This window comes from Dunckerocampus dactyliophorus, chromosome 6, assembly GCF_027744805.1.
Source record: "Dunckerocampus dactyliophorus isolate RoL2022-P2 chromosome 6, RoL_Ddac_1.1, whole genome shotgun sequence".
NCBI classification, from domain to species: Eukaryota; Metazoa; Chordata; class Actinopteri; order Syngnathiformes; family Syngnathidae; genus Dunckerocampus; species Dunckerocampus dactyliophorus.
The window spans coordinates 1,575,001-1,602,248 of NC_072824.1; the positions used below are offsets into that span (position 1 = coordinate 1,575,001).

The 27,248-nt window shown below is 44.0% G+C and overlaps 1 protein-coding gene across 8 annotated transcripts in view; it reads left to right on the top strand.

Moving 5' to 3' along the window:
• Window positions 1-27,057, top strand: part of fhip1aa (FHF complex subunit HOOK interacting protein 1Aa) — a 27,675-nt gene extending 618 nt beyond the window's left edge. For 2 of the 8 annotated variants that reach the window (XM_054779113.1, XM_054779114.1), the window contains 12 exons: window positions 8,880-8,958; window positions 11,118-11,293; window positions 13,557-14,228; window positions 14,584-14,742; window positions 14,814-14,900; window positions 15,515-15,682; window positions 18,320-18,399; window positions 18,468-18,637; window positions 19,274-20,188; window positions 20,267-20,445; window positions 23,302-23,422; window positions 24,844-27,057. In XM_054779113.1, the coding sequence (XP_054635088.1) occupies window positions 11,189-11,293; window positions 13,557-14,228; window positions 14,584-14,742; window positions 14,814-14,900; window positions 15,515-15,682; window positions 18,320-18,399; window positions 18,468-18,637; window positions 19,274-20,188; window positions 20,267-20,445; window positions 23,302-23,422; window positions 24,844-25,022 (2,835 nt within the window). In that variant the 5' untranslated portion in view covers window positions 8,880-8,958; window positions 11,118-11,188 and the 3' untranslated portion in view covers window positions 25,023-27,057. The remainder of the gene's footprint in view (window positions 1-8,879; window positions 8,959-11,117; window positions 11,294-13,556; window positions 14,229-14,583; window positions 14,743-14,813; window positions 14,901-15,514; window positions 15,683-18,319; window positions 18,400-18,467; window positions 18,638-19,273; window positions 20,189-20,266; window positions 20,446-23,301; window positions 23,423-24,843) is intronic. The other 6 variants (XM_054779116.1, XM_054779115.1, XM_054779117.1 and 3 more) reach the window with 6 other exon arrangements.
• The last annotated feature ends 191 nt before the right edge of the window (window positions 27,058-27,248 follow it).

The following is a 27,248-nucleotide window of genomic DNA, read 5'->3' on the forward strand; positions in this document are numbered from 1 at the left end:
CTCGTTTGACTTGATGGGATGTAGCAAATACTAACTTGTTCTTCAAAAGTACTGGAACACACCTTAATCAATTCAGGAATGGATCAGTAGTTTGTGATTATTCATCTTTTCAACAATTGTATGTTTTGATTTGGGGAAAGTAAAAGTTGTGCTGGGATGAGTATTTTTTATACTTGATGTAAATGAGATGAAAGTTGCACCTGATGACGAAGAAGCAAAATGTGTTCATTAGCCAAAATCACCAAAATCCCCCCCAAAAAATAAGAAAGAAACAAAAAGAACAACTTAAAACGTTCATAAAAATTCCTCAAAAATGACCCAATAAGGCACCTGGCAACAATTTGTAAATAAAAATCTTGATATTTTATAAAAAATACAAACAGTTGCGGTTTTAAAAAAGAAAATATTAAAAATGACATAAAAATTGCACTTTTCGGGAAAAAAAAATCCTCAAAATGTTTTTTAAAAAAAGTCCACAAAAAAGGTGTGAGCTTGGAGGAGTTTGGGGTGGAGGAACCAGTGTGACCTCTGACCTTCCAAACATGCACAGACATGTCGTATGCGTGCATGTGGACTGAGCTCCTGCACAGCTCAAATAAGCCGCATGCGGAGGTGGCGGTGTTGACTTACCACAACATGATGTCATCTTGCTGCTGGAGGTGTGTGTGTGTGTGTGTGTGTGTGTGTGTGTGTGTCTCAGGTGTTGTCTTCCACTGAAGGAATGAGTGCCAGGTGTGTGTTTTAGGAGCGAGAGGTGGTAGGGTAAATAACAAGAGACGTGGTGGTGTTATACTTCAACACAACCACCCCAAATATCTGAAAAGTCAAAAGTCCGAGTTGAGACCATCGTCACAAACATGCTGACAGTTGACTTTTTTCTTCTGTGCTATGGCCAAGAGGAAAAGTATGACGATAACCATAGAACCTGAACCTATTGCGTGTCAGTACAACATATGGAGTTTAGCAAGCACATGCTAACGTTATACTGTCAGTTATTTTGTTAATACACACAAACGGCTACAGCTGAAAGCAACAATGCTTGAAAAAAAATCCAACAGTTGCAGGAGGAATAAACTGACAAAGATAGTGTATGTAGTTACAGCCACAAGTTTGATAGAATTTGTGAATAAGAGTTGAAGGAGATGAAAGAATAAATGAAATGATTAAAGCTTTGGCAAAGGGAAAGAAGAATAATAAAGAATTGAAAAACAAATGAGACAAAGTTCATTTGAAAATGACTGAAATCTGATGCAAAAGGAACAAATGACATCAAAGTTTCCAAACAACACTTCATGCAGATTTTAAATGAAACTTTATTACTAAGAAAGAAAAAACATCCAAAGCTACATGGGCCTGTGTGAAAAGTAAAGCTAATAAGTGGTTGGGCCCCCTTAGCAGCAACAACTGCAATCAAGCGTTTGTGATAACTTGCAATGAGTCTCTTACAGCGCTGGGGAGGAATTTTGCACAATTGTTGTCATTCAGCCACATTGGAGGCTTTTCCTTTTGAAGGTCATGCCACAGCATCTCAATAGGATTCAGGTCAGGACTTGGACTAGGCCGCTCCAAAGTCTTCAGCCATTCAGAGGTGGACTTGCTGGTGTGTTTTGGATCATTGTCCTGCTGCAGAACCCAAGTTGCTTTCAGCTTGAGGTCACCAACATTCTCCTTCAGCAGAATTCATGCTTCCATTTATCACAGCAAGTCTTCCAGGTTGAAGACCATCACACTACCACCACCATAGTTTACGTTTGCTATCATGTTCTTTTTCTGAAATGCCAGATGTAATGGGACACACACCTTCCAGAACGTTCAACTTTTGAGTATTTTCCCAAAGGTCTTGGGGATCATCAGGATGTTTTCTGGCCTTAATGTTGTTTTTGTTCAGCAGTGGTTTTGGTCTTGGAACCGTTTTTGCCCAGTGTCTTTCTTATGGTGGAGTCATGAACACTGACCTTAACTGAGGCAAGTGAGGCCTGCACTTGTTTGGATGTTGTTGTGGGGTCTTTTGTGACCTCTCGGCTGAGTCGTGGCTGTGCTCTTGGGGTCATTTTGGTTGGCCGGCCACTCCTGGGAAGGTTCACCACTGTTCCATGTTTTGGCCATTTGTGGATAATGGCTCTCACTGTGGTTGGCTGGAGTCCCAAAGCTTTAGAAATGGCTTCATAACCTTTTCCACACTTATTAAGCTTAAAAAGTGCATAAAGTGTTGAGTTGTGTTGTCATTGACTAATATTTACATTTGTTTGATGATGTGAAGCATTTAAGTGTCACAAACATGCAAAAAAAAAAGAAATCAAGAAGGAGGCAAAGACTTTTTCACACCACCGTATGTACAACACAATTACACAATGATAAATATGCCATCAATGAATGAATAGACTGATAATAACAATAATAATAATCATAAAAACAATAGTTATCCCCAAACACTTGACTTGCAAAAGTGTGTCACCACAGCAGCTCCACTTTTCCAGCATGGATGCAAAGGATCAGCTGGGTCCCGAGTTTGGGATTACCGTACACCTTTCGACATTTTGGAATTTGCTTTTCTGACACGTTTCTTCCAGTAGTAAGAAACGTTACGCACATCTCGTGTATTCATACTTGGCAAAAGTTCAGGAAATACTTGTTGTGTTTTTTGAAGTGTCATTTTTAAATTAGATGTTGCACATTCATTCGTTCAAATCTCTTGTAAGCCACCTTAATTTTGTCCTGCTTGAAGTCAAAAATATGAATGACACATGAAATATTTTCCAAAAAACAGACTTGTGCTTTCCATATGTGTTCTTTTCTGGAATGATTGAATAATGTAAGAAAAAGGTGAACGAAAGGAGTTAGCCTGGGCTTTTTCAGACTGCATGAAAATAAGAAGAAAATGTGCTTCTGTTATTTCTGCTGTTTTTTTGTCACTTAACCCTTTCATGCCAAAGACGTATTTATATGTCTTTTACATTATTTTTGCGTGACAGACAAAAAAAGGTGATGATGCAACTCGGCACTAGTGCATCGACATTTCAGAGCACTTTTAAGCCATAAAAAGAGCCACAAGGTTTGATAAGAGCTCGGCAGGGGTCATGTGAACGGAAAAATCACACACGACCGGAAGGAGGAAGTGGGAGAGCGTGGAGGAGTGAAGCTGCAGAAGGTTACGCATTGCAGGGACATTTTAACCCATGCACACGCATAGTTTAGTTCCAAATGTGTAAATAGTTGATATATTTGTAAATAAATAGTTATTTTGATGTAAAACAAGCCTTTTTGTTGTGTTTATGTTGGTATAGTTGTTTCGATATTTCAGCTGTCACAGCAGCAAACAATATTCATGTCAAAGTGAAAGTTATGCTTGAAATGTTCTCCCTTTTTTTAGTTGGGAACTGATATTTTCCTGAAACTTACCTATGTTCTACTGCTGATTACCAAACAAAGAAGTTAGAAACAAGCTTTTTTTCCTGATGAAAGACGGGAGTCTAATCCTTCTTTGGGTAGGTTCCATAGATTTCTATAGCCATAGAACACAATATTCTGTGTGCCTTGACCAAACGGTGTGAAATGGCTGCGACTGAAGGGCTTGTCTTTTGAAAAATGGCTGGGATTGAATGAGTTAGCTGGCATTTGTGTTGTCTTGGCGCTCTAAGAAGGTGCTGCTTGTTTATGATGGAGGAAGACGTCATGCAAAGAGGATGATAAGATTTCCATCCCAGACAGAAGCCTGTTGTGTTGGCTGATGATGTGTCACGGCGTGCCCGCATTGTCTTCATTCAATGTCGTCTTTTAGCTCGCGTGGAAGCCTGAAGGTCTACATTGTTGCGAAGCCAGCCGCGTCCATGTTACACTACACATCAGACACTTGTCTGCCAATATTAAGGCACGCCGTTATGTACAAACAGTCGCGACAGGGCATGTCAGGCGGTTGGTTGTCAGTGAGACGCTAATGATAGCATCTTTCTTGAGTATTTGAAGCCACGCTGTCCATGTCAACATTTGTCATGCAGGCTCTTGGACAGTGTGGTGGTTCACGTAGATGCTCAATTCCAGGCCACTATGAAATCCTTTTCATTTTTTCTCAAATTCCATTTTTTTCATTTTCATTGTTTAGAATTGCGTTTTTTTTTTACCTTGCAGCCTGGCTAACTTGTCTAATGGGATGTCAGCCTCTGCACACATTGCTACTAAATCTTCAACAACGTCTTTATTACTATTTTGTTTACGCAATTAGACCACATGTGGCAAACAGCACTCTTATTCTGAAGTGTGTTGTGTGTGTTGAGAATGTTGGCGTCTTTTTTTCCACTCAGAACTTGCACGACGTCAGCGGGCATCATAAAACTCGCTTACGTTAAAGCGGTAAAACACAACGTGGTGCAAACACATTCATACGGCCGCAGTAGCATGCTCTGCTAATCTAAGCTAACCCCGCTAGTGCCCATTCACGCGCCGCAAGAGGAGTTTCCGTCAACTTTCATGTTTCATTCGGGAGGGAGCGGGTTAGTGTTTGTGATGAGATTCCGCCACGGTCCGCCGAGGAAATACTTCCCCACACGTATGGGCTTCTCCTCACGATGACAGCATTTCATTCACATTATGTCAATGTCTGGGAAATTCCGCATTTAACAGTAAACTCTGTTTTTATTGGCTAATTCCGCGATTCCGTCTGCAATTCCATTAATGTGGAAATCCTAGAAAGATAGATAGATAAAGACTATTCATCTCCAAGAGAAATTGACATAAGGCCCTAGAATTCCTACGCCGCCTCTTGGTGCAGATTCTTTTCAGTCATGTCAAATACTTTGCAGGCATTAATGATTAGCTTAGCAGATAACAGCCAGAAAGCCAGCCAATGATGAATGGATGCCACAAACGCCAAGTCAGCTCAAGAGTGCATCATCATTTTTAGCATGGCAAAAAGTTAGCATACAAGCACAGTACACGCGCATCGGGCTGAAAGTTAGCTTTAAGAACACAGAAGTAGCTGTTTCTAAGTCGGTAGTTTTTGGGCTCTCTGTGGTAAAAACTGCGACGTTCCTTCCACATTTAGCGATGTTATTTACACTAAATTATCTTCTCATGCCAGGCTTAGGGCTGAAAGTTAGCTAGCAGCAAGGAGCTTTTCCTCCCTGTGTTGTCCTTCAGGGCTTCACGCGGAGCTTTAAATATTTTAGCAGTCTCAGTCGGGCTGTGTCACCGTGGCGACCACTTGTGAATGGAGAATATTATTGTACGTAAAAGGTGTAGAGAAAAGAAATATGACAGAAGTCCCTCCGGACAACCATTCCTTTTTGTATCTTTGCCTCGCTGCTCGGGGCGTCCTGGCCTTGCTGTTTTTTGTAATGTCTGACTTGTGGGCAGCGACACGGAAGCATTGCTGCCATCATGTTTGTACATGCGTGCAAGTCATCTGAGGATTGCTTCACTAACGTGTTAACATGTTCCTCTGCTGCAAAACACCTACCTTGGGTTTGTTCATGACCCTTCTGGGTTTTTGATGCTCAGGAACACTTTGGTTAATGAACTCATTCAATCCCAGCGTTCACTGTACACCATTTGGACTGATCTTTCAAGGCACGCAGAATATTGTGTTCTCTGGCTATGAAAACATGGAACCCACCCAAAGAAACATTACACTCCCCTCTTTTAGCAGAAAAAACAGTTTGTTTCTACTGTTGGAGATGAACTTCTCTGCAGCCTGATAAAGGTCAAAAGGACCACTTTAATTCAAACGAATCAAGGCAATTTCACCTCCTCTAACGTGTTAGTTAATCTCCAGTTATGAGAAGGAAACACTGGTATTAGATTACTAAATGTATTGAAAAATAAATCAAACAGAATCATTTCACATTCTTGGGTTTTCCGGGCTAGCTGTCTCTCCTAATGTCCTCCTGTGGCTTCCTGACCAGAAGGAGCGAGAGTCGGCCTTGGTTGCTTCTCCCCTCTGCCTTTTTATTGTGTTCCCCAGACCATTGGCGCCAGTGGCTCCCAAGATACTGTCTCCTGGATTCTGTGACGTCGGCAGGTGATGGCCGCAGCTTTCGCTGACTTGTTGACACTTTTCATGCACAAACAGCACAAACTTCTCCTCGTCTGTCTCAAGGCCTACCGTGACTATGTTTGTGTTCCCATATCTGGCTGCTGGTCCCGGCTGGCCTTCGCTGATTGTACACTGTGTGAGAGTTTGACCTTTGACATACTTAAACAGTTGTTCATCTATCAGCTAATTGTTTAATAAAGTATTATTTCTCTAAACTACTTGTAACGACCCACTCAGTTAACCCTAAAACAGTTATATTGATACTGCACTTCTATTAAGGCACTCAGTTAATCCTTCAATCAATAAACATCAATGCAACAAGTTCAAATCTACTTGTAATAAATATTTACTCACTCAGCTAACAAGTTAATAAAACAATATTATCCAACACTCCCTTTTTTCGTTCTTTAATAGTCAGCAGTAGAACATAGGTAAGTTTCATGAAAATATCAGTTCCCAACTAAAAAAAGCAGCTTTTTGTGAAAATATACATTTTAAGCACACTTTGAAACAATTTATTTTTTTTGCTTTTCTCCATCCTATCACCCCGCCAAGCTCTTATCAAATGCACTTCTGCCACCTAGTGGCCGTTTGCTCTCAATCCTAATCCTTTGGTGAGGAGATGCATGGAGTTGCATCAGCATCTCCTTTAGCCTCTTGCTGAAATAAAAAAAAACAAAAACGTATAAGTACGTTGCTTGGACCGGGCGTTCGGGTTTATAAAAAGTTAGAATGAAGCTGTAATGTTACAAGATTTTTTTTTCTTAAAAAGCCGTTAAAAATGTTTGATGTTATGAGAATAAAGTTGAATGTTTAGGAGGAGAAAACAAGAAATGTTTACGCTTAAAAGAATACATCCACATACAGTGGTTCCGATATCGCTCCCTCGCCATATCGTGGTTTTTCAGAAATGAATGAATGAATGAATGAGTAAATGATGGGTGTTTGGTGGTAGACTATGGTCTATTATGAGTCAGAACATATTCAATACAAGTGATGAGTAGTATTGTGGCCACCGCATGTCCCACATCACAGACTGAACAAAAAGATCTCCTCCCATTCCGTGTGGAAGTGGGACGTTTTTAACTGGTTAGCTCACTAGCTAGCAGCCGTCTTGAGTCCCTGCAGCATAAGATTTGCAAAGTGGCATGAACCAAGAGCAATAGGAGTGACTATATAAGGCGACTACAGGGGGCTCTAATAATGATTAAAAAGCATATTTAGAAAGTCCTGAACAGGTTTCCTATGCTGTAACTATGAAAATATTCCATTTAATAACATTGAATCCAGTATGGTGGAAATGAATTTATGGTGGTCATGTCTGGAACCAGTTAGCCGCTATAAAGGAGGGATCGTTGTATCATGAAAATCCCATGTATGACATTTTGGAGAAATAAGCGAGATTTTTACAGGAATGAAGTCACAACATTGAGAGAAAAGATGTACAAAAAGTTGCACCGTCATCAGCGGGCCACATATGGCCCACGGGCCGCCAGTTGAATATGAACACGACTGAAGCTGAAAAGGGGGTCCAGTATTCCCTTCTGTCCTGTGTGGCTTTTAGCAGTGTCTTTGTGCTTGTAAAAAGCAACCTGTGCTTAGTAGAAAGGTGTGGATGCCCGACACTAGCTAGCTACAGTAGCTAGCTCGCAGCCACCTCAACGGTGCGGCTTCACACAAGGGTTGCCAGCCGTCCCGAGAACAATGGAATCGTCCCATACTTACAAATAAAAGTAGGCGTCCTGTATTGAGTCGACAAGGGACGCACTTTGTCCTTTATCACCATGAGAATCAAAACTTATGTAGTGAGTAAAAGTGTGTAAAATGTGGAGTCATTTTACAACAGCTTGTCACAGGCTAAGCCAATCGATGCTGATCACCCGTCTTATCGATCTCATTGATTGATGAGTGATTTCTTTATTTACACACTTTGCCTGGCTGTCACTCTTGACTCACATTGCTAGCTAGCTAACTAACTGGAGCTATCTGCCTCGCTTCAGGTCTGCTCAAATGTGTCTTTTTACCACGGTAACATTTCGTCTTTAAAACAAACAAGTTAGTTAGGAGCTCCTTTTTGCCCCACGGGGGAGCTACAAGTGGCGATTGCGTTGATGGACAACAACTCTGCTCTCTTGTTATCATTCTAATAATGTCTTATGCTCAAAACGCCCGTGTGGGAAAATAAACACAGTCATTTTTATTTTCCAGGAGTTGGCAACCCTGCTCCACACACACGTATATGTATTTCTTTTTTTTCACAATTTGACAATTTGAAATCACAATTAAAAACATTTTCAACGCCAGCCGCACCCTAGCCACCTTAAAGAGACCAAAATCACAGATGACGATCATATCGCCCGGCGCTGATAGCAGGAGGAAAAGGAACTCATTATCTTATGAGAAGCGATCTTTTTCAAGTTAAAAAGTGACTGAATCCTGACACGCGGTCAGTGTGTTTATTTCAACGCACTGCCGAGTCATGTGACCGCGTGACACCATTCCCACGATGCACAGCGTGGCAGCGGCCGCCCCTCCCTCTCCTGCTGCCTCGTAGCATCCCGGCTCTAATCGGACGCACGGTGCTCTCGTTCTCTTGCTGGGAGGGAAGCAAACTAACTTCATGGAGAAGAAGCGCTGACGTGTGATTGGTGCAACGCTGCCCCTCCCGCCTGCACGTGTGCAAGTAGTTGCTGTCATCGTTCTCTCTCGCCCCCTCCCTCCTTGGAATCTCCTCCTCCTCCCATGTGCTTCTCGGAGCAGCTTACTCACGTCTGTCACTTCCCAAAAAGCCTCGCCTTCCCACACACACGCCAGTCCTTGCTTAAAAAACTCTTCCTTTGTGTCTTTTAAGTGTAGCGAGCCCGGCATGAGGATGTCTACGTCCCACGTTTGAGATGCTGCAGCAAAGTCAGGAACCACAACAACAATGGGTAAGGTGTCACCGTTACATTCCTTTGCAGGAGTCGCTCCTCTAACTCAAAGCAGATGTTTTACAAACTTTTACTTTCACGCCCTCTGGAAAAGTGCATTTCCAACCACACGGTCGGATGAGAGGAACATTTAGAACAGGAGGGAAGGCTTCCATTAGCTCCCGAGGCTTTACAGTTACCACCCAAAGTGCCTTTTTTACTTTGGTACGACTTCAGACTGCAGTTTGTCTGTGATCAATCCCACTAAGTGTTGACGTGTTGCCCTGACATTGTTCCATTTTTGAAAGCACATGACACTCAGAGTTGATGGCGCCATCGCTGTTCAGCCTCATTTCTGGAAGTGGCGTCCATTACTAGCTCCATCGCTCAGGTCAACAAACATGGCGGTGTACGAGACAGAGGATGTTTACGGTCATTATAGCCAAGATGTGAGCCATGTGTCAATAGTTTTGGAGGGGAAAAGAAGGAAGAAACATTTGGAGATGAAATAGAGAAGTTGGACTTAAGCCTCAAGACATGAGATGAAGACTGGTCACCTTCAAAACACAGAATTGTAAGTGTCAGTTACTCTGGAGTTGCTTATCCTTCACTTATTCTTTTAAATCGTAAAGGGCTCTCTATAGCCTGTTTGTGTGCCGTGAGCATATGGCTGTGAAAAGTTATACATGATATACACTAGGTCCCCAACTTACCAACACCTCACTAGCGAACATACGTGGATACGAACACAAGCAGACTGGTCTATATTTTATTTTATTTTACCTTGTAGTCGCTCAATCAGTATTTATACTGCTACTGTACATGCTTGACCAGCAGAGGGCACTGTGACACTGCTAATGCAGCCTTAGAGCTAATGGGACCAACAGAGGAAGAGTTAGACTGGGGAGATACAGTGTAAAGCTAAATGGAAAGCTAAATTGTACAACCCGGACAGAGCGTGTGATTAAAGTTTATGAAGAGTTAATAGGCCTGCTTAATTCTACACCACCCACAGAACACTACCTCTTTTAGAAGAGTCTAACCACCACCACCATTTGTCCTTTTTTTCAATATCTCCTCCTCCAACTCCACCACAAAGACGTATGCTCGTGTGTGTGTGTGTGTGTGTGTGTGTATATATATATATATATATATATATATATATATATATATATATATATATATATATATATATATATATATATATATTCAAGATTCAAGAGATTCAAGAGATATATATATATATATATATATATATATATCTATCATGGAATAGTGTTTAGAAGACATTATGTAAACAAGACATGACTTACTCTGGTCTGTGGCAACTCTGACGTCGTTCTTGTCTTTTTTTTCCCTGTGCACCAGCAGAATAGCACCCTTTTTCAAAATGCGTTAATAGCGTACTTTCAGGCCAAATGCTTCTTGTAAAGGTGTTCCAGTCATCAGTGAAATGATCGCTGCAAAGAAGAGAAGTCGAGGTGGGCGTCCATCTGCCTCTCGTTGTCTGTGCTTGCTTCGTCCATCGTTGTCTTAAACCTTCTTTTGGAAAAGAAAACAAACTTACAGTATCACTGTTAACATCCAGCAGCAACACAACAACACTTTTTTTCAAGAAAAACATCATCATTTTAACTGAAAAAGTCGTTTTTATTAAGAAAAAATAAATTTTGTGGTAAAGTGTAACATGACGAGAAAAATGGCATAATGTTGTGCAAATGATGGGGTTTTTTTGGCTGCAAAAATGCCTTATGAGGAAAAAACGGTGTTGCGTTAAGAGGATAAAGTTGTATTTAATTCCCGTTAAGGCAGAAATCACAGGGCCTTGTTCAAGCAGCTTGGACGGGATTCTTCCTTGCTTGAGTCCCGCCCACTTGTCCAAGCAAAACAGCAGCTTATGTCCAAATGTGGACACCTCACCAATGTCCGAGGGCCCTCAGAAGAAAGTGACTTGGGTGCGGCGTGAGCTCTGCTAGCAGCTATTTGACAGCTCACTCTGAAGTCAGCATGTCTCCTCCACCCAGTCATGTGACTGGGCTTGTTATTGTTCCCGCATGCCGAGCATAGCTACAGCGCGACCATGCAGAGGAGGAGTACAGCATGCGCAGTGTCTTTGTCCATCATGTTTCACCAGGGGAAAATAACCTCCTCAGAGCCGCTCTGTCTCTCCCTCGGCCCAGGCAGCAGTCAGGGACGCCCCCCCCCACCTGCCCGTGACATGCTGAAAGCCACATAAGAGCCGCTCGCCGCGATGGCCTCCATGGTTGCCAACGGAAACCAAGATGGGCAGTCCCTGCTGCTGCAAGGCGTGGACCCAGAGACCTGCATGATTGTCTTCAAGAACCACTGGGCTCAGGTAAATGTCAGTCACCGCTCCCTCTCATGGTGAGCGCTGCAAGAACACACCCTTTCAGAGCTTTTATGCTTCCAGGAACTGGACTCGGTATCCCTACTGGTGTTTTTACACGCCTGACACAAGCCCACTTACAGTATTCATCTTGACACCCCTCCGTCATTCAGGCGAGGCCCACTTCTAAATACTTGTTGCTACGGCGACACTCTCAGCAACACTCATCTTGGCAATGTCCTACCTTCCCTGTGGAACACCTTCAACACCGCCCCACCCACACTGAAAGCAATCCCTTTTTAAGTGGATCCTGCAAGTTTGATACATGATAGATACGAAATAACTAAAACACTACAACACAAATACTCCAAGCAACACAAGTCCTTCCATTTGCTCTGCAATAGTTATGAGAAAATACTTCTATTTTCCAGAAAACAATGTAATCCTATAAGTGTACTGTTTTCCAAAGGAAAATGTCACATTTACACAAATGACGTCCACAGAGAAAAGGCTGCCCATCATCCACAGTCCTTCCAGTATGTGAGACATCAACACACACGTCTTTGTCTTTTCTGTGCCTTCTAAAGAGATAAAAACAGGTAAAAAGAGAAGGCTAAGAATGCATGTGATGGGACGCAAAGACAAAGACGTGTGTTCATGTCTCACATAGGGATTGTGGATGACGGACAACGTTCCAAAAAAAAGTGCACTTTTCCTTTCAAAACAAAATCTGACTTTTTTTTTTAAGTTCCACTGGTAATAAAGGTGGATTTCTACTGGAAAAATGTCTGTAACATTACAAGAAAAAGAGTTGTAATTTCTCGAGGATGAAATCACAGACTCTGTGGTCATTTGTCGCTAGGCAGATTTCAGAGGGTGCCGTTTGAATCTCGCAAAGCCAAAGACGGTGAGGATTGATTGTGATCACAAATAACAGCCACAGATTTATTAGGGGGTGACTCGGCAACTCACCGGCAACGCATTCAGGAAGTCGGGGCAAACAAGCACTGAGCTGTGTGAGGCCTGGAGAGCAGCAGATAAGAAGTAGCGTTAAACTAATCTTCTACTACAACCAGTAAACTTAAAACGCAGGTGGCCACCCAAAATAAAAACCCACACAAACACTTCGTGTTGGACGAGTCCCTGAGGCTCACCTCCCCCAGGTTTTTGTTTCCACCGACCCACTTACACCTTTGTTGCCACAGCAAAGCTCGACACCAGCGGCACCAGTCTGCTTCCTATGCAGCACTCACAGGAGGGCATGAGGGAGTGCATACGCAAAGTGTGACTTTTTACTCGTATTGATAACGTTGTTGATCATTAAGCTGCTGCCACAATAATCAATGTATTACTTTGACTTATTTGATATGTGATGACACCAACCACTTTCCACCATCCTGCCTCTGCAACGGACTTCATTACATGCAATTCAAAACATGACCACCGAGTTTTGGACGTGCTAATGTACCTAGCTGTGGGAACCTCACTCCGTTTCCACCAACAGACATCTACAACAAGCACAGCTCCGTTTATTCATTCATTCATTCATGTTCTATGCCGCTTGTCCTCACTAGGGTCGCAGGGGTGTGCTAGAGCCTATCCCAGCTGAACACAGCTACATCTTAATATAAATTAGGTCTCAAAGTTAGTGACATGCTCATTTTCACAAGCCTGGGGAACCTCACTCCATTTACTTTCCTCCAAACATCATCTACGAGGACCTTTGTCGTTGTTGACTGAGGGCCATAGAGTTGGCATGCTCATTATTGCCAGCCTTGGGAACCTCACTCCATTCTCTTTCCACCAGCCAACAACTATAAGGAAATTTGTTATTACTGTTGTTATGCAGCCACAGAGATATCGACATGCTAATTTTGGCAAGCTGAGGAACCTCACTCCATTCACTTTCCACCAGCCAACATCTACAAGGAAATGTATCATTGTTTACCGACATGCTAATTTTGCCAGCCAGGGGAACCTCACTCCAATCACTTTCTACCAGTCTTTTACAACAAACCATTCTTACTATCATTTTAGAGACACACAAATTTATGCTAGCCTGGGCAACTTGACTACATTTCTACCTGTCATTGACAACAAACTTGGAGTGATTCCTAAAACACGGACACATGAATATTTGCCCCCCAGGGGAACCTCACTCCAATCACCTGTGATATTATTGTTATTATAGGGCTTCCGAATGACTGACCTTTGGGAACCTCACTCCACTGAAGGTAGTCATGTGACATAACACGTGTCCTTCTTCTCACAGGTGGTGAAGATCCTAGAAAAACACGACCCCTTGCGCAGCAGCACCCCCGCCTTGCCCACGCTGGCCGTCCTCAACCTCAGCGGTGGCCCCCGCTTGGGTCCCGTGCCGGGCGACGAGGCGAGCGCGGTGCAGAACTACGTGGAGCACATGCTCTTCCTGCTCATGGAGGAAGAGCGTGGTAAGGCCGGCGCCATGGGCCCCATCCTGGAGTTTGTGGTGATGGAGAACGTGATGGAGCGGCTGTTTGTGTGGAGCCTCCGCAGGGAGTTCACAGACGACATGAAGCTGGAGCAGCTGAAGATGTACGAGATGTTGGTGGGCCAGTCGCGCCAGCCGCTGCTGCATCACAAGCCCGTCCTCAAGCCGCTCATGATGCTGCTGTCGGCGTGCTCGGGCGCGGCGGTGCCGCGGGTGGAGGCCCAGCTGGTGCTGCTGCTCCACCAGTTGTGCTGCGTGCTGGCCAAGGACCCGTCCATCCTGGAGCTCTTTTTCCACACCAGCAAGGATCAGGGAGCCGCCAACTTCCTCATCTTCTCCCTGCTCATCCCCTTCATCCACAGGGAGGGCACGGTGGGCCAGCAGGCCCGAGACGCCCTGCTGCTCATCATGTCCTTGTCGGCGGAGAACCTGCGTGTGGCCAAACACGTGGCAGAGAACACCTTCTTCTGCCCGGTCAGTCCCGTCACAAAGTTTAACATCTAACGTTTAAACTAGGGCTTCGGGTTTTAAACAGAATGAACACGGTGAGCGCATGAACACCGACGGCCGACATGGACACACACTCACCATTGACACTTGTGTAATTTGTTGACATATTTCAACTGTATCCTCTTAAACTAACGGCTGATTATTTATTAGCATTTTGTTGCTAAATAAATATGACGTTACTCCAAGGTCTTTAGTCCAATGTTATTAGCCGTAGATGATGTTGGTAGCCTGATAAGACCATCTTTTGATGGTGCTCCATCAGAGGTGTTCATGCAACGTGACTAATAAAAGAGTCAACGATGTTGTGACGCTTCCTCAGGTTCTGGCCACAGGCCTGAGCGGACTGTACTCGTCCCTGCCCACCAAGCTGGAGGCTGCCAGTGAAGAGTGGCATTACCTGCACAAGGATGACTGGCTCAGGATGCCCTCCTTGGTCCAGTTTCTCAACTCACTGGAATTCTGCAATGCTGTCATCCAGGTAAAAAAAGAAAAAAAGTAGAGTAAAATAAAAATGTTGCTTCTCTGCTGCCTCCGCTTTGTGCTTCCCAGGTTGCCCACCCAGACATCAGAAACCAGCTACTGGGTTACATCTACAATGGCTTCCTCGTGCCTGTGCTTGCTCCTGCTCTGCACAAGGTTGGTACGCATCCTTATCAGTGTCATCGTTGACAAAATGTCCCACTTGCAATAATGGCTGGGCGATATACATCAAAATGATTGATATATCGATATTTACCTTTAGCACGATATCAAAAACAACACAAAGCTCACTGCTTGCTTCTTTTTCCTGTTGTGTTCCTCATGAAAGGACAAGCAGAGTGGTGTGCTATCATGAGGAGGTGACCTATCACATTGCTAACATATGGTCCCCTTTGCAACAGTGGGAACCTGCTGAAAACAATGCACTCGCCATGTCCAGCGAGCTTCGCAGTCACAATGATTTGATTATATGACTAACTCTACCACAAATGTCCCGTTCAAGGAAGTTACTCAGACACTTGCTAAGCCTGATGCACTTGACAGGTTGGTGTTCCTGCCACAAAATAAGGACATGCATGCGGCTTCTAAAAATGGTTACCTAAAAAAATGCGAAAGTATTTTTGAGTTGCTGACATTATTTGGCTTTGATTTTGTCCAAAGTCACCAGGATATATATCCTATATCGATATTCAACCTAAATATATCGTGATATGAGTTTTGGTCCATATCAGCCCCAGCCCTACTTGCAATGCACCTGTCTGGCTCTCTAGTTGACCCTGGAGGAGGTAATGACCACCACGGCGTACCTGGACCTCTTCCTGAGGAGCATCACCGAGCCGGCTCTGCTGCAGACGTTCCTGTCCTTCATCCTTCTGCACCGTCACGAGAACGTCCACATCCTGGACACGCTGGTCAGCCGCATCAACACCCCCTTCCAGGTGCACCACTCACAATATTTACTCATTTATTCCATTAACTCATTCAATACCAGAGACGTATGAATATGTTTTTTAAACCCAAATGATGACCTTTTTTGATGCAAGTGCACAATAAAAGAGGTGGCTTGTCATGGCGTTGGAAGCCATGAAAACGTCCACAAGGTGGCAGAAGTGCATTTGATAAGAGCTCTGCATGCATCTTTTGCATGTATTAACACACTGGACAGCAAGGAGGAACCGAGAAAGCTTGGAGGAGTGTAGCGTGCAGAAGGTTACGCCTCGTAGGGAAATTTTAACACAGCACGTACATGGGCACACGCGCGCACTCACACAGTTTAGTTTCAAATGTGACAATAGTAAATTGCTCATGGTGTTATATTTGTAAATTGATATTTTGATGTCAAACAAGCCTTTGTTGTGTTGTTTATGTTGGTATAGTTGTTTAGATATTTGAGCTGTCACAAAAGCAACAATATTTGTGTCAAAGTGAAAGTTAAAAGCTGTTCTCCCTTTTTTAGTCAGGAACTGATATTTTCCTGAAACTTACATATGTTCTATTGCTGATTACTAAAGAACACAAAACGGTAGAAACATACTTTTTTGGTGATGAAAGATGGGAGTCTAATGTTTCTTGCGGTAGGTTCCATGTGTGTATACAGCAGCCATACAACACAATATTCTGTGTGCTTTGAAAGACCAACGCCACTGAAGGGCTTGTGTTTTGAAAAAATGGCTGGGATTGAATGAGTTAGTTGTGTTAAAAATTGTAAAAGTGTTAAACGCATGCACATCATAACAAGCCACGCCTCTCTGTTATGAAGGCAGATGGAAGCACAGTGGAGCGTCCCCACACAGTCCAGTGACATTCTTTAGTGACCGAGTGCAATTCCAACACCATATATGCATCTCCTCCTCACAAACCAACACACCTCTAGTCCTCCTCGGAACCACCCTTCCTCATTGTCACTAGACTACCACGAGATGCATTCACGTACACTCGGAAAATCACAACAAACTGTTTATTTTGCTTGTATGTGTGGTCTAAATAACCAGAAAGACAAAGGAAAATCAATAAGTGGATATTCTTATCAGTCGCTAACCTAACTCTTACAATGTGATGCATTTAAGTTTGCTCGCAAATGCCAGAAAATACATCTACCTTCAAACCATTGTTAACGCAACTTAAATGACTTGGTGTCTTTGAACGCAACTGTTCATGGCTCATAAGAACATGGTTGAAGTGTGAAATGGTGTGCTACTATCAAAGAGACTCATGGCTCATAAGAACATGGTTGAAGTGTGAAATGGTGTGCTACTATCAAAGAGACGAGTGTGGGGTAAATACATTTTCAGTTAACTTTTCAGCTCGGGCACCACTGAATTGGGATTTATAGTTTCAGTTGATTTTTCTTTCTTCGTGGTTGGGGAGAAATAAGGTGATTACGCTGCCCCCTAGTGTGGCACACTTGAACTGCTGTTTAGATAACCCAGTTTCCCTCCCAGCCAGTAAGGCGATACTGTGTCTAAGCTAAAGATGACAGATTGTTGCCACGGTGATGCAAGAACCGGCTGGACGTGTTGCTGTTGAGCAAAGTAAATGAAGGCAGGCCCTCAGGTGTTTGCTCAGCGTCCACACCTGCAATTGTTTGTGTAACTGTCAAATAGAGATCACGAGGGAAGCACCTCTGCCAAGCGCCATAGCCCCCCCCCCCGCCATATTGTGATTGGCCCGCGGCTGTGATTTTATCGGCCCGCACCACAGTCTAAAAATGTCATTTAACAAGGAAACTTCGTAAAAAACAACAGCAGCAAAAATGGGAAAATCAATCAAAAGTCCAAATATGAAGAGAAGAGTTGTAATCCAGCAAGGAAAAAACATCATTTCACAAGAATAAAGTCATAGTAGGAGGAAAAATGTCATTTTAGTAGCAGGAAGTTGAAATATTCAAGAAAAAACAACGAACAATGAAAGTTGTCATTTTTGGAAATTTAGGATGGGGGAAAATGTACAACATGGCAATAAAGTCCAAATATCAAGAGAAGAAATATACAAGAAGAAAGTTGAACTGTTTGGAAAATGATTTTTAAAAATCAACAGCAGAAATTTTACCAGAGTAAAGTCAAAATATTAAGAGAAAAAAATAGTTTTCTAATGAGAAAAAAGTTGCAATTTTATGAGAATAAAAAATATTTTAGTAACAACGTTGAAATAAAGAAAAAATACATTGTTTAAAAGATAAAACATATTATGGGAATAAAGTAAAAATTACAAGAAGAACATTTACAAGAGGAAAGCACAAATGAAATAGTTGCAAAATTTAAAAAACACGTGAAATGGGAAAAACAGCTGTAATTCTACGGGAATAAAGCCAAAATATTCCGAAATAGGAGTGAAGAACAAAAGTGTTCATTTTCCAAGAATAAAGTGGTGTTATTGTGGAAAAAAGGTGCCGTGGCCTTCGCTGGAAAAGGTTTGGACACCCCTGATTTAGAACTTTTGAAGTTATTTCGAACACAAAAAGATAAAAGCCGACAAAAAATAACCTCCGCGCTGCGCTTGCCCTTTGCCCTGTGCTTGGTGGGGGTAGAAAGTCCAAATGCAAACTAATGACCCGCCTGAAATGGTTCTTCATGCAGCTGGGCATCGTGTCGCTGGCACTCTTCCGCACTCTCATCGCTTTGCAGTGTGAAGATGTGATGCTGCAGCTCATCCTCAGGTGAGAGCCACTCATCCTCACTCACCCGTGAAAGGAGGCACAGGCCTTGTTACCATGTATCCCCCCAGGTACCTGATCCCCTGCAATCACATGATGCTGAGTCAGAGGCGTGTGGTGAGGGAGAGGGACTTCTACTCGGTGTCGGCGGCTAAGATCCTGGCGCTCACGCCCTCCTGCTGCACTCCTGACCACAGCCCCCCCCCTCTGAGACAGCTGGAGTCCATCCTCTTCTCCAAAGGTAAAGAAAAATGAAATAGAAAAGCAGCCTAAGCATTTTTAATGAGGAGAGCTGTTGGTGTTCCATCGTCATCAGCAAGGGTATACAGTATATACTGTAAGTACATACAGGGGTGTGAAAGTGTTTGCCCCCTCCTGATTTCTTATTTTTTTTGCATGTTTGTGACACTTAAATGTTTCAGCTCATCAAACAAATGTAAATATTAGTCAATGACAACACAACTCAACACTTTATGCACTTTTTAAATGGGAGAAAAACATCCAAAGCTACATGGGCCTGTGTGAAAAAGTAAAGCTAATAAGTGGTTGGCAGCAACAACTGCAATCAAGCGTTTGTGTATCACATTTCCACACGGGGCCATGCAGCTTTGGATGTTTTTCCTCCTTAAATAATAAAAAGTTTCATTTAAAAAGTGCATAAAGTGTTGAGTTGTGTTGTCATTGCCGAATGTTTACGTTTGTTTGATGATCTGTGGCAAACACTTCTCCACCCCGCTGTAGTACAGAGGAATGAAAAGAAGGAAAGTAAAGACGAACAGGTATGGCGTAGAAAACGATACAGTAGCAAAAGATTTCCTCCCTGATGGCAGAAAAGGAAGTCTGTGGCTTTCCTGGTCTCATTCTGCTTTGTCCACAGCGGAAAAAGACGGCGTCTCCAAAGAGAGCGACGACTCTGGCAACTCCTCCTGCACCATTGGCTCAGAGATCTACTTGGACGTCAGCTACCTTCATTACCTGGACGACGCCCACCTGCGCATCAGCAGCTGCATGCGGGCATGCCACGTGTGGTCGGCCCCGTACGACGGCAAGGACCCCCCTCCGGAGAAGTACCAGCCGGGCGTCCTGGAGGAGCCCAGGAGTCCGCAGAAGGTTGCACAGCCACGGGCGGCACCGCACCCTCGATTGAGCTCCGAGGCACAAAAGTCCAACCACCTAGAGCTGGAATGGGACGACAGCTACGACGCGTGTCCGGTGCGGACCGCTGAGGTTCCTGCTGAGGCAAAACCTCCGCCGTCGCCTTGCAGCACGCCTCCGAAGCACATCGAGGAGATGAGGAGGTCGGCCATCTTGTTTGTAAAAGGCTCGTACATGGAGGAGTCGGAGTTCCAGGACGACGTGAAGGTGTACGACCTTGTGGCAAAAAAAGACAGCAGAGCCACTGAGCACAGTTCAGCCAAAGCCAACGTGATGGAATCCAGACAACTTCCACCAGGCGTGGCCGAAGTTCCCGTGAAGAAAGGACTCAGACATCAGGCCAGCAAGAATACGTCTTCACAAGCTGATCAGACCTGCAACCTGCAGAAGAGTTCTGCTGCCGAGGACCTCCTGGCTCAGTACGAGGAGCTCCTCCGGACGTTTGACGCAGAAGCAGGTGCAAAAGCAACCAAATCTGACGCAGAGCAGAAGAAGTCCATCACACCTGGGGACGAGAACGTGGAGGACATGGACTTTGCCTCCTTCTCGCCGGAGACTCCAGAGCCGGAGAAGCTGCAGTCCCCGTTTAATTCATCGCTTCGGAATACGAGCAGAAGTCAGTCGGCGCCTTTTACAGGCGAGTGGACAACTAGCTTGGTGCCATGGCCTTCATCCTTCATGCCAAGCTTACATTCTTTCCTGCCATGTCCCACAGGACCCTTCGTCAGCGTGCTGCTGTCCCGCCTGGAGAACATGCTGTCCAACTCGCTTCAAGTCAACTTGCTGTTGACGGGCATCCTGGCCCAGTTGGCCGCCTACCCTCAGCCTCTGCTGCGCTCCTTCCTGCTCAACACCAACTTGGTGTTCCAGCCCACCGTTCGCTCGCTTTACCAGGCAAGTTCCACTCACTAAAGTCCAGCTGCTTCTTAGCCGCTCAGCTCCGGGCTTCAAGCCAGGCTTTTCTGTGGGGACTTTTGGCTTGGAAGTCGGACATGAAACATCAGGGTCAACAAGGTCTGACCTCAAAGTGTTCTGATCAGGCCTGTCAAGTTAACGCGGACGTTTCCTTTAACGGCACTATTGTTTCTGACACACGATTAACGTGCGCACGTCCTGTTTGACCCTCGGCCGACGCCGTAGTTTGAGGAAGCATCGGTCACCTTGGAGCCACGAGCGGAGCAGAAATGGAGAAAGAGAAGGCTATTTTGATTGGTAAGTTTAGCCTCAAAGCCCTGGCAGATGTCTCTCGCAACAAGACCAACGTTATTTGAGTCTACCGTCGCTGTGGTTGGGATTGTCACGGACTACGTCATCGTCGACTTGCCAGAGAGAAGCGGGAAGGTACTGAAGCAATGCAGGCATAGCCGAGGACAGCTATGTCGGGGCTTCTGCTCATGCAAAGCTAGCAGCGCTAACGTTAGCAAAACATACGCACATAATAGCCGTCTAATTGATCTTATTTATGACTATTGTGTAAAACATCAAATGAAAAGCCGAAAATGAATACAGAGCCACCATCCACCAGTACCAGCCTGGACTTTGCTTTACAGAAAGGTTGTGTTTCGAACAAATATGCACGTGAGCACTCAATAAGCTCATCACATCTTACATTTATGCATTCCCACATAGTATCAGCATTTGGGAGCAAATATGAGGTGAAAGAAAAAGGCTAAAAATACAGTATAGTAGTCCATCTGTGTGGATTTCTCTTGGAGATGAATAAAGTATCTGTCTGTGCAGCAACGGAGAAGGTGCATTCAAGGACCGTCAAACAAAGTGTGACAAATCGCCGCTTGCGTTAAACAGTCAAAAACGGGGGGATTTCTAACTGTGTATTATTTTTGAATAAAATAATGGCCCATAGTTTCAAAATGTACTCTCTTTACAGAAAATGTGATGTCGTTATCGTTGTGGCTGCGTATGGAATCGTTTACCACAAAGACTTTTACATCCCTACTTCTTATAGATATAAACTTTTTTCATCTGTGATTAATTACGAGTTAACCATGCACAAAATGCAATTAATCACGATTAAATATTTCAATCAACTGACCTAGTTCTAATCAAACAAAGACTTTAAAAAAAGATATTTCTTAGATTCATTCATCACATTATCTTCAAATTTGCATCAGAAATCCTCTTCTAGTGTGTGAGTGACAGGAAGAGAAGCTCTGACTAGCAGAAATTTGGCGCCATCATGTCTGTATATACAAAGACAACCCGTCCACAGGACGAGCATTTAATCACAACGTCTTGATGTTCCCCGAGTTTGCATGTTGCCTGGTGTTGCAGTGTTCCTTGTTGGAGGTCACAAATGTCCAATTTCACACTTTTACCTGGAAAGCTACTTCTGGGGTCATCAACACGTTAAGAGCGGTTGGAAGATGCCAAGAATGTACATGCTGGATCTTAAGGAGGTTCTACGTAGAGCTCCAACATGCAAAAAGGAGAAATGGGAGTGAGGCAAAAAAGAAGCTTTCACGTGAAATAGGCTGTTCATCAGCTGATCAAACGTTGAAGAGCGCAGCTCAAAAAAGCCTAAAATAGAAATAAAATGATGAAAAAAGGAGTGAGTAATGAGTAGCTGTGCCATTCTTGTTGATGAGGTGAGAAATGGCTTTGGGCATGCTTGATGCCAGTGTTTCCAGGAGGCTGGTGGGAATGTTGCTCCAGGTGCTGAAGATGGCTTCACTGTCTGGAACTCATGTCCATGTTTGGAAATCCATCCCCAAGAGTGAGCTTATTCCTCTTTGTGAAGTGCAGCGTTGTCCTGTTGAAAAGCCAGTCATCACCATACAGACGAGGGCCTTCAGTCATGAGGGATGCCCCCTGCAACACCTCCACATAGACGGCTGCCGTTTGACGCCCCTGCGCAACCTGAAGCTCCATTGTTCCATTGAAGGATCATGATGGTGGAAAACATCTCAGGTGGGATCTCCTTGTCATGCTAGTAACGCTGGAAGCCATCAGGACCGTCAAGGGAGAATAAAACTTTCTTCCACCTTTCAATGTCCCATGTTTGGTGCGCTCTTGAAACGGCCAAATGAAGATGGGTTTTTCTTAAAAGCCTTTTCTGATGGTTATTGGACGGCACTCGGCACCACTAACAACCTTCATTTGGGCCCAGGATGGTCCCGTGTCTTGATGGACAGCCAATGGGATCCTCCGGCTCGTTTTTTGGGTCTACCGCTCGACTTCTTTGTTCCATGAGCTTCAGGATGTGTGAAGAAGTTTGGAATGACTGTCTTGCTGCGTCTTTTTCTGCCTTTGCCATCAAGAGGTCATGACAGTGTGAATACCTGACACTAAATCACATTCAATCCACATTTATGACAACATTTTGCCTTTGAAAGGCTTTTGATGAACAGCCTATTGCACTTGAATGCTTCTTTGTTGTCTCGCTCCCATTTCTTCTGTTTGCACGTTGAAGCTGTGCTTGGAACCTCCTTAAGAATGTACATACTTGCCATTTTTCAGCTGGTGTGAAGTGTTGGATGAGGAGTTAGGTCTGTTAGGTCGTCTGGATGCCAGTTGAGTGAAAGGGAAGAGTTGGATGGACTGCAGTCTACTGGCAAAGAGAAGATGGAATTTTCTTGCTGGAACATGTTAGTAAGAAGACTGTTGTTTACTTTGTGGCCATCCAGGGTACGTATCTCATGTAGCTATCGTGTAAAGGTGTGTTTGGCAGTGTTTGTGGTTTCCATGGTTACCAGTAGGATTAAGGACGTCGTTTCCTGTGCTCGCTGTCAGGTGCTGGCCACGGTGAAGAACCAGATTGAACAGCTGGCGGCAAGCAGGAAGGACTTTCCAGAGATGATCGTCGCTGCCCAACACTGGCTGCTGGCCAGGGAGACGCTGTATGGAGAAGCAGGTGATGGATCTTTCAGCGAAAAGCTCATGAGCATGCTGGGACATGGAGATGATGATGATGATGATGATGGAGTAGGCCACGATGTTTGCTAGAACAACAACTCTAAAGCATCGCATATACTGTATATCATATCACATATACTTACATACATGTAGGAACCATCCAGTCATTCTTAGGGGTGTCTTGTGTGACTCACACAAACTTACACAGGGACTTATTTTTCCACCACAAAAAAATGGTATTAAGAACTTTGGCCTAATCGTGTAATGTTATTTTTAGAACTTCCATTTCTATAAATGTTCCATGTTCCAAGATTATCTGAAGAATTTCGGAAATAGCTTAATCTGGACACTTGATGAGCCAAAAAATGGAATTTCCTAGAGATTTGAGGTCATTTGTCATATTTTATCCTATTCAATAATATCTTCTTTTACTGCAAGCAGATATGCATGCTAATATACTTTTTTTTAATAAATTCAACTTGTTTTTCATGACAAACAGCACAAAAACATCCTTGAATTATAAAGTTCCATACGGTTGCAATCCAAACTGTTCAACCCATATTTAAAAGTAATTGTCTTTTATTTGAACCATTCTAAACCTGACTTTTCTGCACAAGTGTGTGGGGGAACGCTTGCTTCCTTGGCCGTCTCCATCACACGGGCTCGCGCTGCTACGTAAACAAACCCCCACTCTGCTTTGTATCAAAGCCTGCTCTTCCTGGAGCTGCTGTGACGTAGGCACTGTCCACACGGGAACGCCCCCGAGATTTTTTTTTTTTTGCAGGTTGAAAAAAAATTGGTGTTGACGCTGTGCCGAATTGCGTGAAAAGGATGTAATCCACAAGGCACGCCTCCGTGTGGCGCTGGAAACAGACAACCAGGCAGAACCAGATGACGCACCAAACCATAGAAGAAGAAAGAACACAAGTCCGTGTCTTCTCCTTCCCAAGAGACTCACGACAAGCTATGACTTCTGCGGGTCATTTTGGAGAATAAGACAAGAAAATATCAGGAGAAACGTCAGTCCAAATATTCAGATATTATGTTGGCTTGTCGTCGAAGCTCACTTCCAGTCACGTGACATCATCGTTTTCGTGTAGGCCGCCACCATGGAAACTACAAGCCGCCGTTTTCAGATTTTCCCACTCAAAAAAATACCGTTTCAGAGCACCCAGAAAGCCGTGTCCCTGTGGATGAACGACTGAAACCATGAAATACTTGACCCTTTTGGCCTGAAAACGTTTCCCCTTAGTCCCTGCAATTAGCATACTGAGGCGTGCACGACTAAAAAGCACAGTCTCCCCCTTCCAGAAACTTTTGGAAGGATTTTCATAGGGTAGACGCACATGTGAGCTGTAGCTAATATTGTGGACTGTGTTTGACACTTCTTATATTGTGTAACGACTTCGTCCTCCTCAGATAAGCGCAGCGTGAGAGGTGCTCGGTTCTTGCAGAGTTCTCCTCCAGCAAAGCCCAAGTCCATCTCTCCAGAGCGGACCGAAGTCTTCGCTACTGTCCTCTTCACCGAGTTCCTGAAAGAACTGGCAGCCCTTGCTCAAGAGCACTCCATCTTGTCCTGCGTTCCTGCGGAAGAGTAATTCAGACTCGGACCTTTTTTGGAAAACTTAAAACGTCCACTGCGGCGACGGCGCAGGTTGGACTTTACAATAAAAAGCAAAGGCAATCACCTTCATGTGCTTTTTCAAGCAAATACGTCTTTTATACTCATTTATCTGCTTCTCAACGTCTCAGGGGACTCTTGGTGCCTACCGTTAGCAACATTAGCATTAGCCAGTGGCCTCGTAAGGGAATACTTGCAAGTATGTATAACATCCCCATCATCACTGACTTTACCCCCACTTCCTCACGTTTTGCTGTTGAACAAAGTAGTTCCAGCGAGTTGCTGCCATCACGAAAGTAAAGCGTTTTGCTTCTTTAAAAAAAAAATCTGTATTTAGGAGCGTCTCTTTGAGCAATTAATAGCTGAGCAGTGTGCCGAGGACATGTTCTCAATGCATAGTCTGCGGATTGCGCTCCCCATCATGGCGGCCAAACCCTCGCAGGACATACATAATGCGGAAGTGGATGGCGATCGGCACTCCTGTTTTAACTATAGACAGACAGACGCCTCATCCAGCTCTGCCTTGACACATCCAATATGGCGGCGACGTTGACGTATCGCAGCAGTGGCATAGACTTAAAGATAGACGCCGCATCCAGTGGGTTTGTCCACAGTTGCGATACGTCAACGTCGTCGCCATATTGGAAGTGTCAAGGCTATACTTAATGTAAGTTTGTTTTTGATACCTCACTGTTTCCCAAGTATATTAGTGCGCGTGTGAGTGTATAAACGAGAGGAATTAACTTAAATTTCTTTGTAGAAAGGCGCTTTATGAAAGTAACTACATGGACTTGTAATCATTTACAGCGCAGCCCTTACACATCCAATATGGCGGCGACGTTGACGTACGGCTCAGAGCTCGATGCCTATGACGAACTAAGCGCCTTGGTTTACATGCCCACTCATGCTGCTACAGAGAGCTTAAAATATCAACAGGCTTATGTGCTGAATCACGCGTTACAATTGAAGTCAAAGTCAACGTAGTGAGAAAACTTGTAGTTCATGCAAGACGCGTTTATTGACTTCTCCTCCACACGGAAAGTTGTATGCCGCAGTGAAATGTGTCCGAGCGGAAACGGCGGTTACGCTGAAATAATGATCTGCACCACAGAGCTGCGGCTGTCAAAATTGCCCCCAGGGCATCACTAAAGACGTTTGGCACCAAAAGTCAGACTCACAATGGCTTCTCTCCTTTGGCACCACTGCACGCTGCCGCTTGTCCGTTGTTGTATTTCACAGTGCTCTCAAGTCATGTGCGATACCAATGATTTCCTCTCCGATCCAATACTGAGTAAAATTAGGCTGGTATCGGCAATACCGATACTTTGCAAATTCACTCGTGTCTGGTACATTTGAAAAACGAGGGTATTTCCAATCGGAGCATAACGAATCTATGCTAATACACAAGAGAGAGGGAAAAAAGGGGGCGGGGGGTGTTGGTGGGGGTGTCATACCCCCATATCTCTTGAAACTCATAAAGTGTTGTGTTTGCTTTTTCACATTTCCAAGCTTTTTGTTTCCATCCATCCATCTTGTATGCCGCCTGTCCTCATGGGGGTCACTGGGGTATACTGGAGCCTATCCCAGCTGAGTCAAGTCATCTTTCTTACATGACTTTTCATGACGTCACTATGCAAATGTAGAATCATTAGCATATTTTTAGTAAGGAGGTGTTGAAGCTTTGCCTCTTTTGGGGTGTTTATATGTTATATTATTAGTATATTCTAAATAAATGTTATATTCATATTTGAGCCATCTCCCACTGTATCTGTTACACGGTTGTTCAGTTGAAAGGTCTATTTTCCAGGTGAGAAATGCCATGAAGTATTTTGATATGAATTGGAAGAATGACTTGCCTTGCTAGGATTTGATTGGATAACGGCTACATTTGTACTATTCTTACGTTCCAACCATTGGGAGTTGGCCAACTGATGGATGTAGTCATCTGAAATCCTAAGTCAATAAAAAACAATCAGCGTCTTTTTGTTGCAAGCAATAAATGATTGAATTGACACTGTAGTCCCCGTCCCGTTTGCACGTCTTTTTGCCTCAATCAATCACACTGTGAGGTCGATCTGAAATTGACAAATGACTTGGAATGGCGATTACTTTCTAGGTGGTATATTTGTCATCTCGTGAACGGAACACTGGAAATCTACGGAGCCCCCGAGGAGACACGGGGAAGACAAATTGATGGATAAAA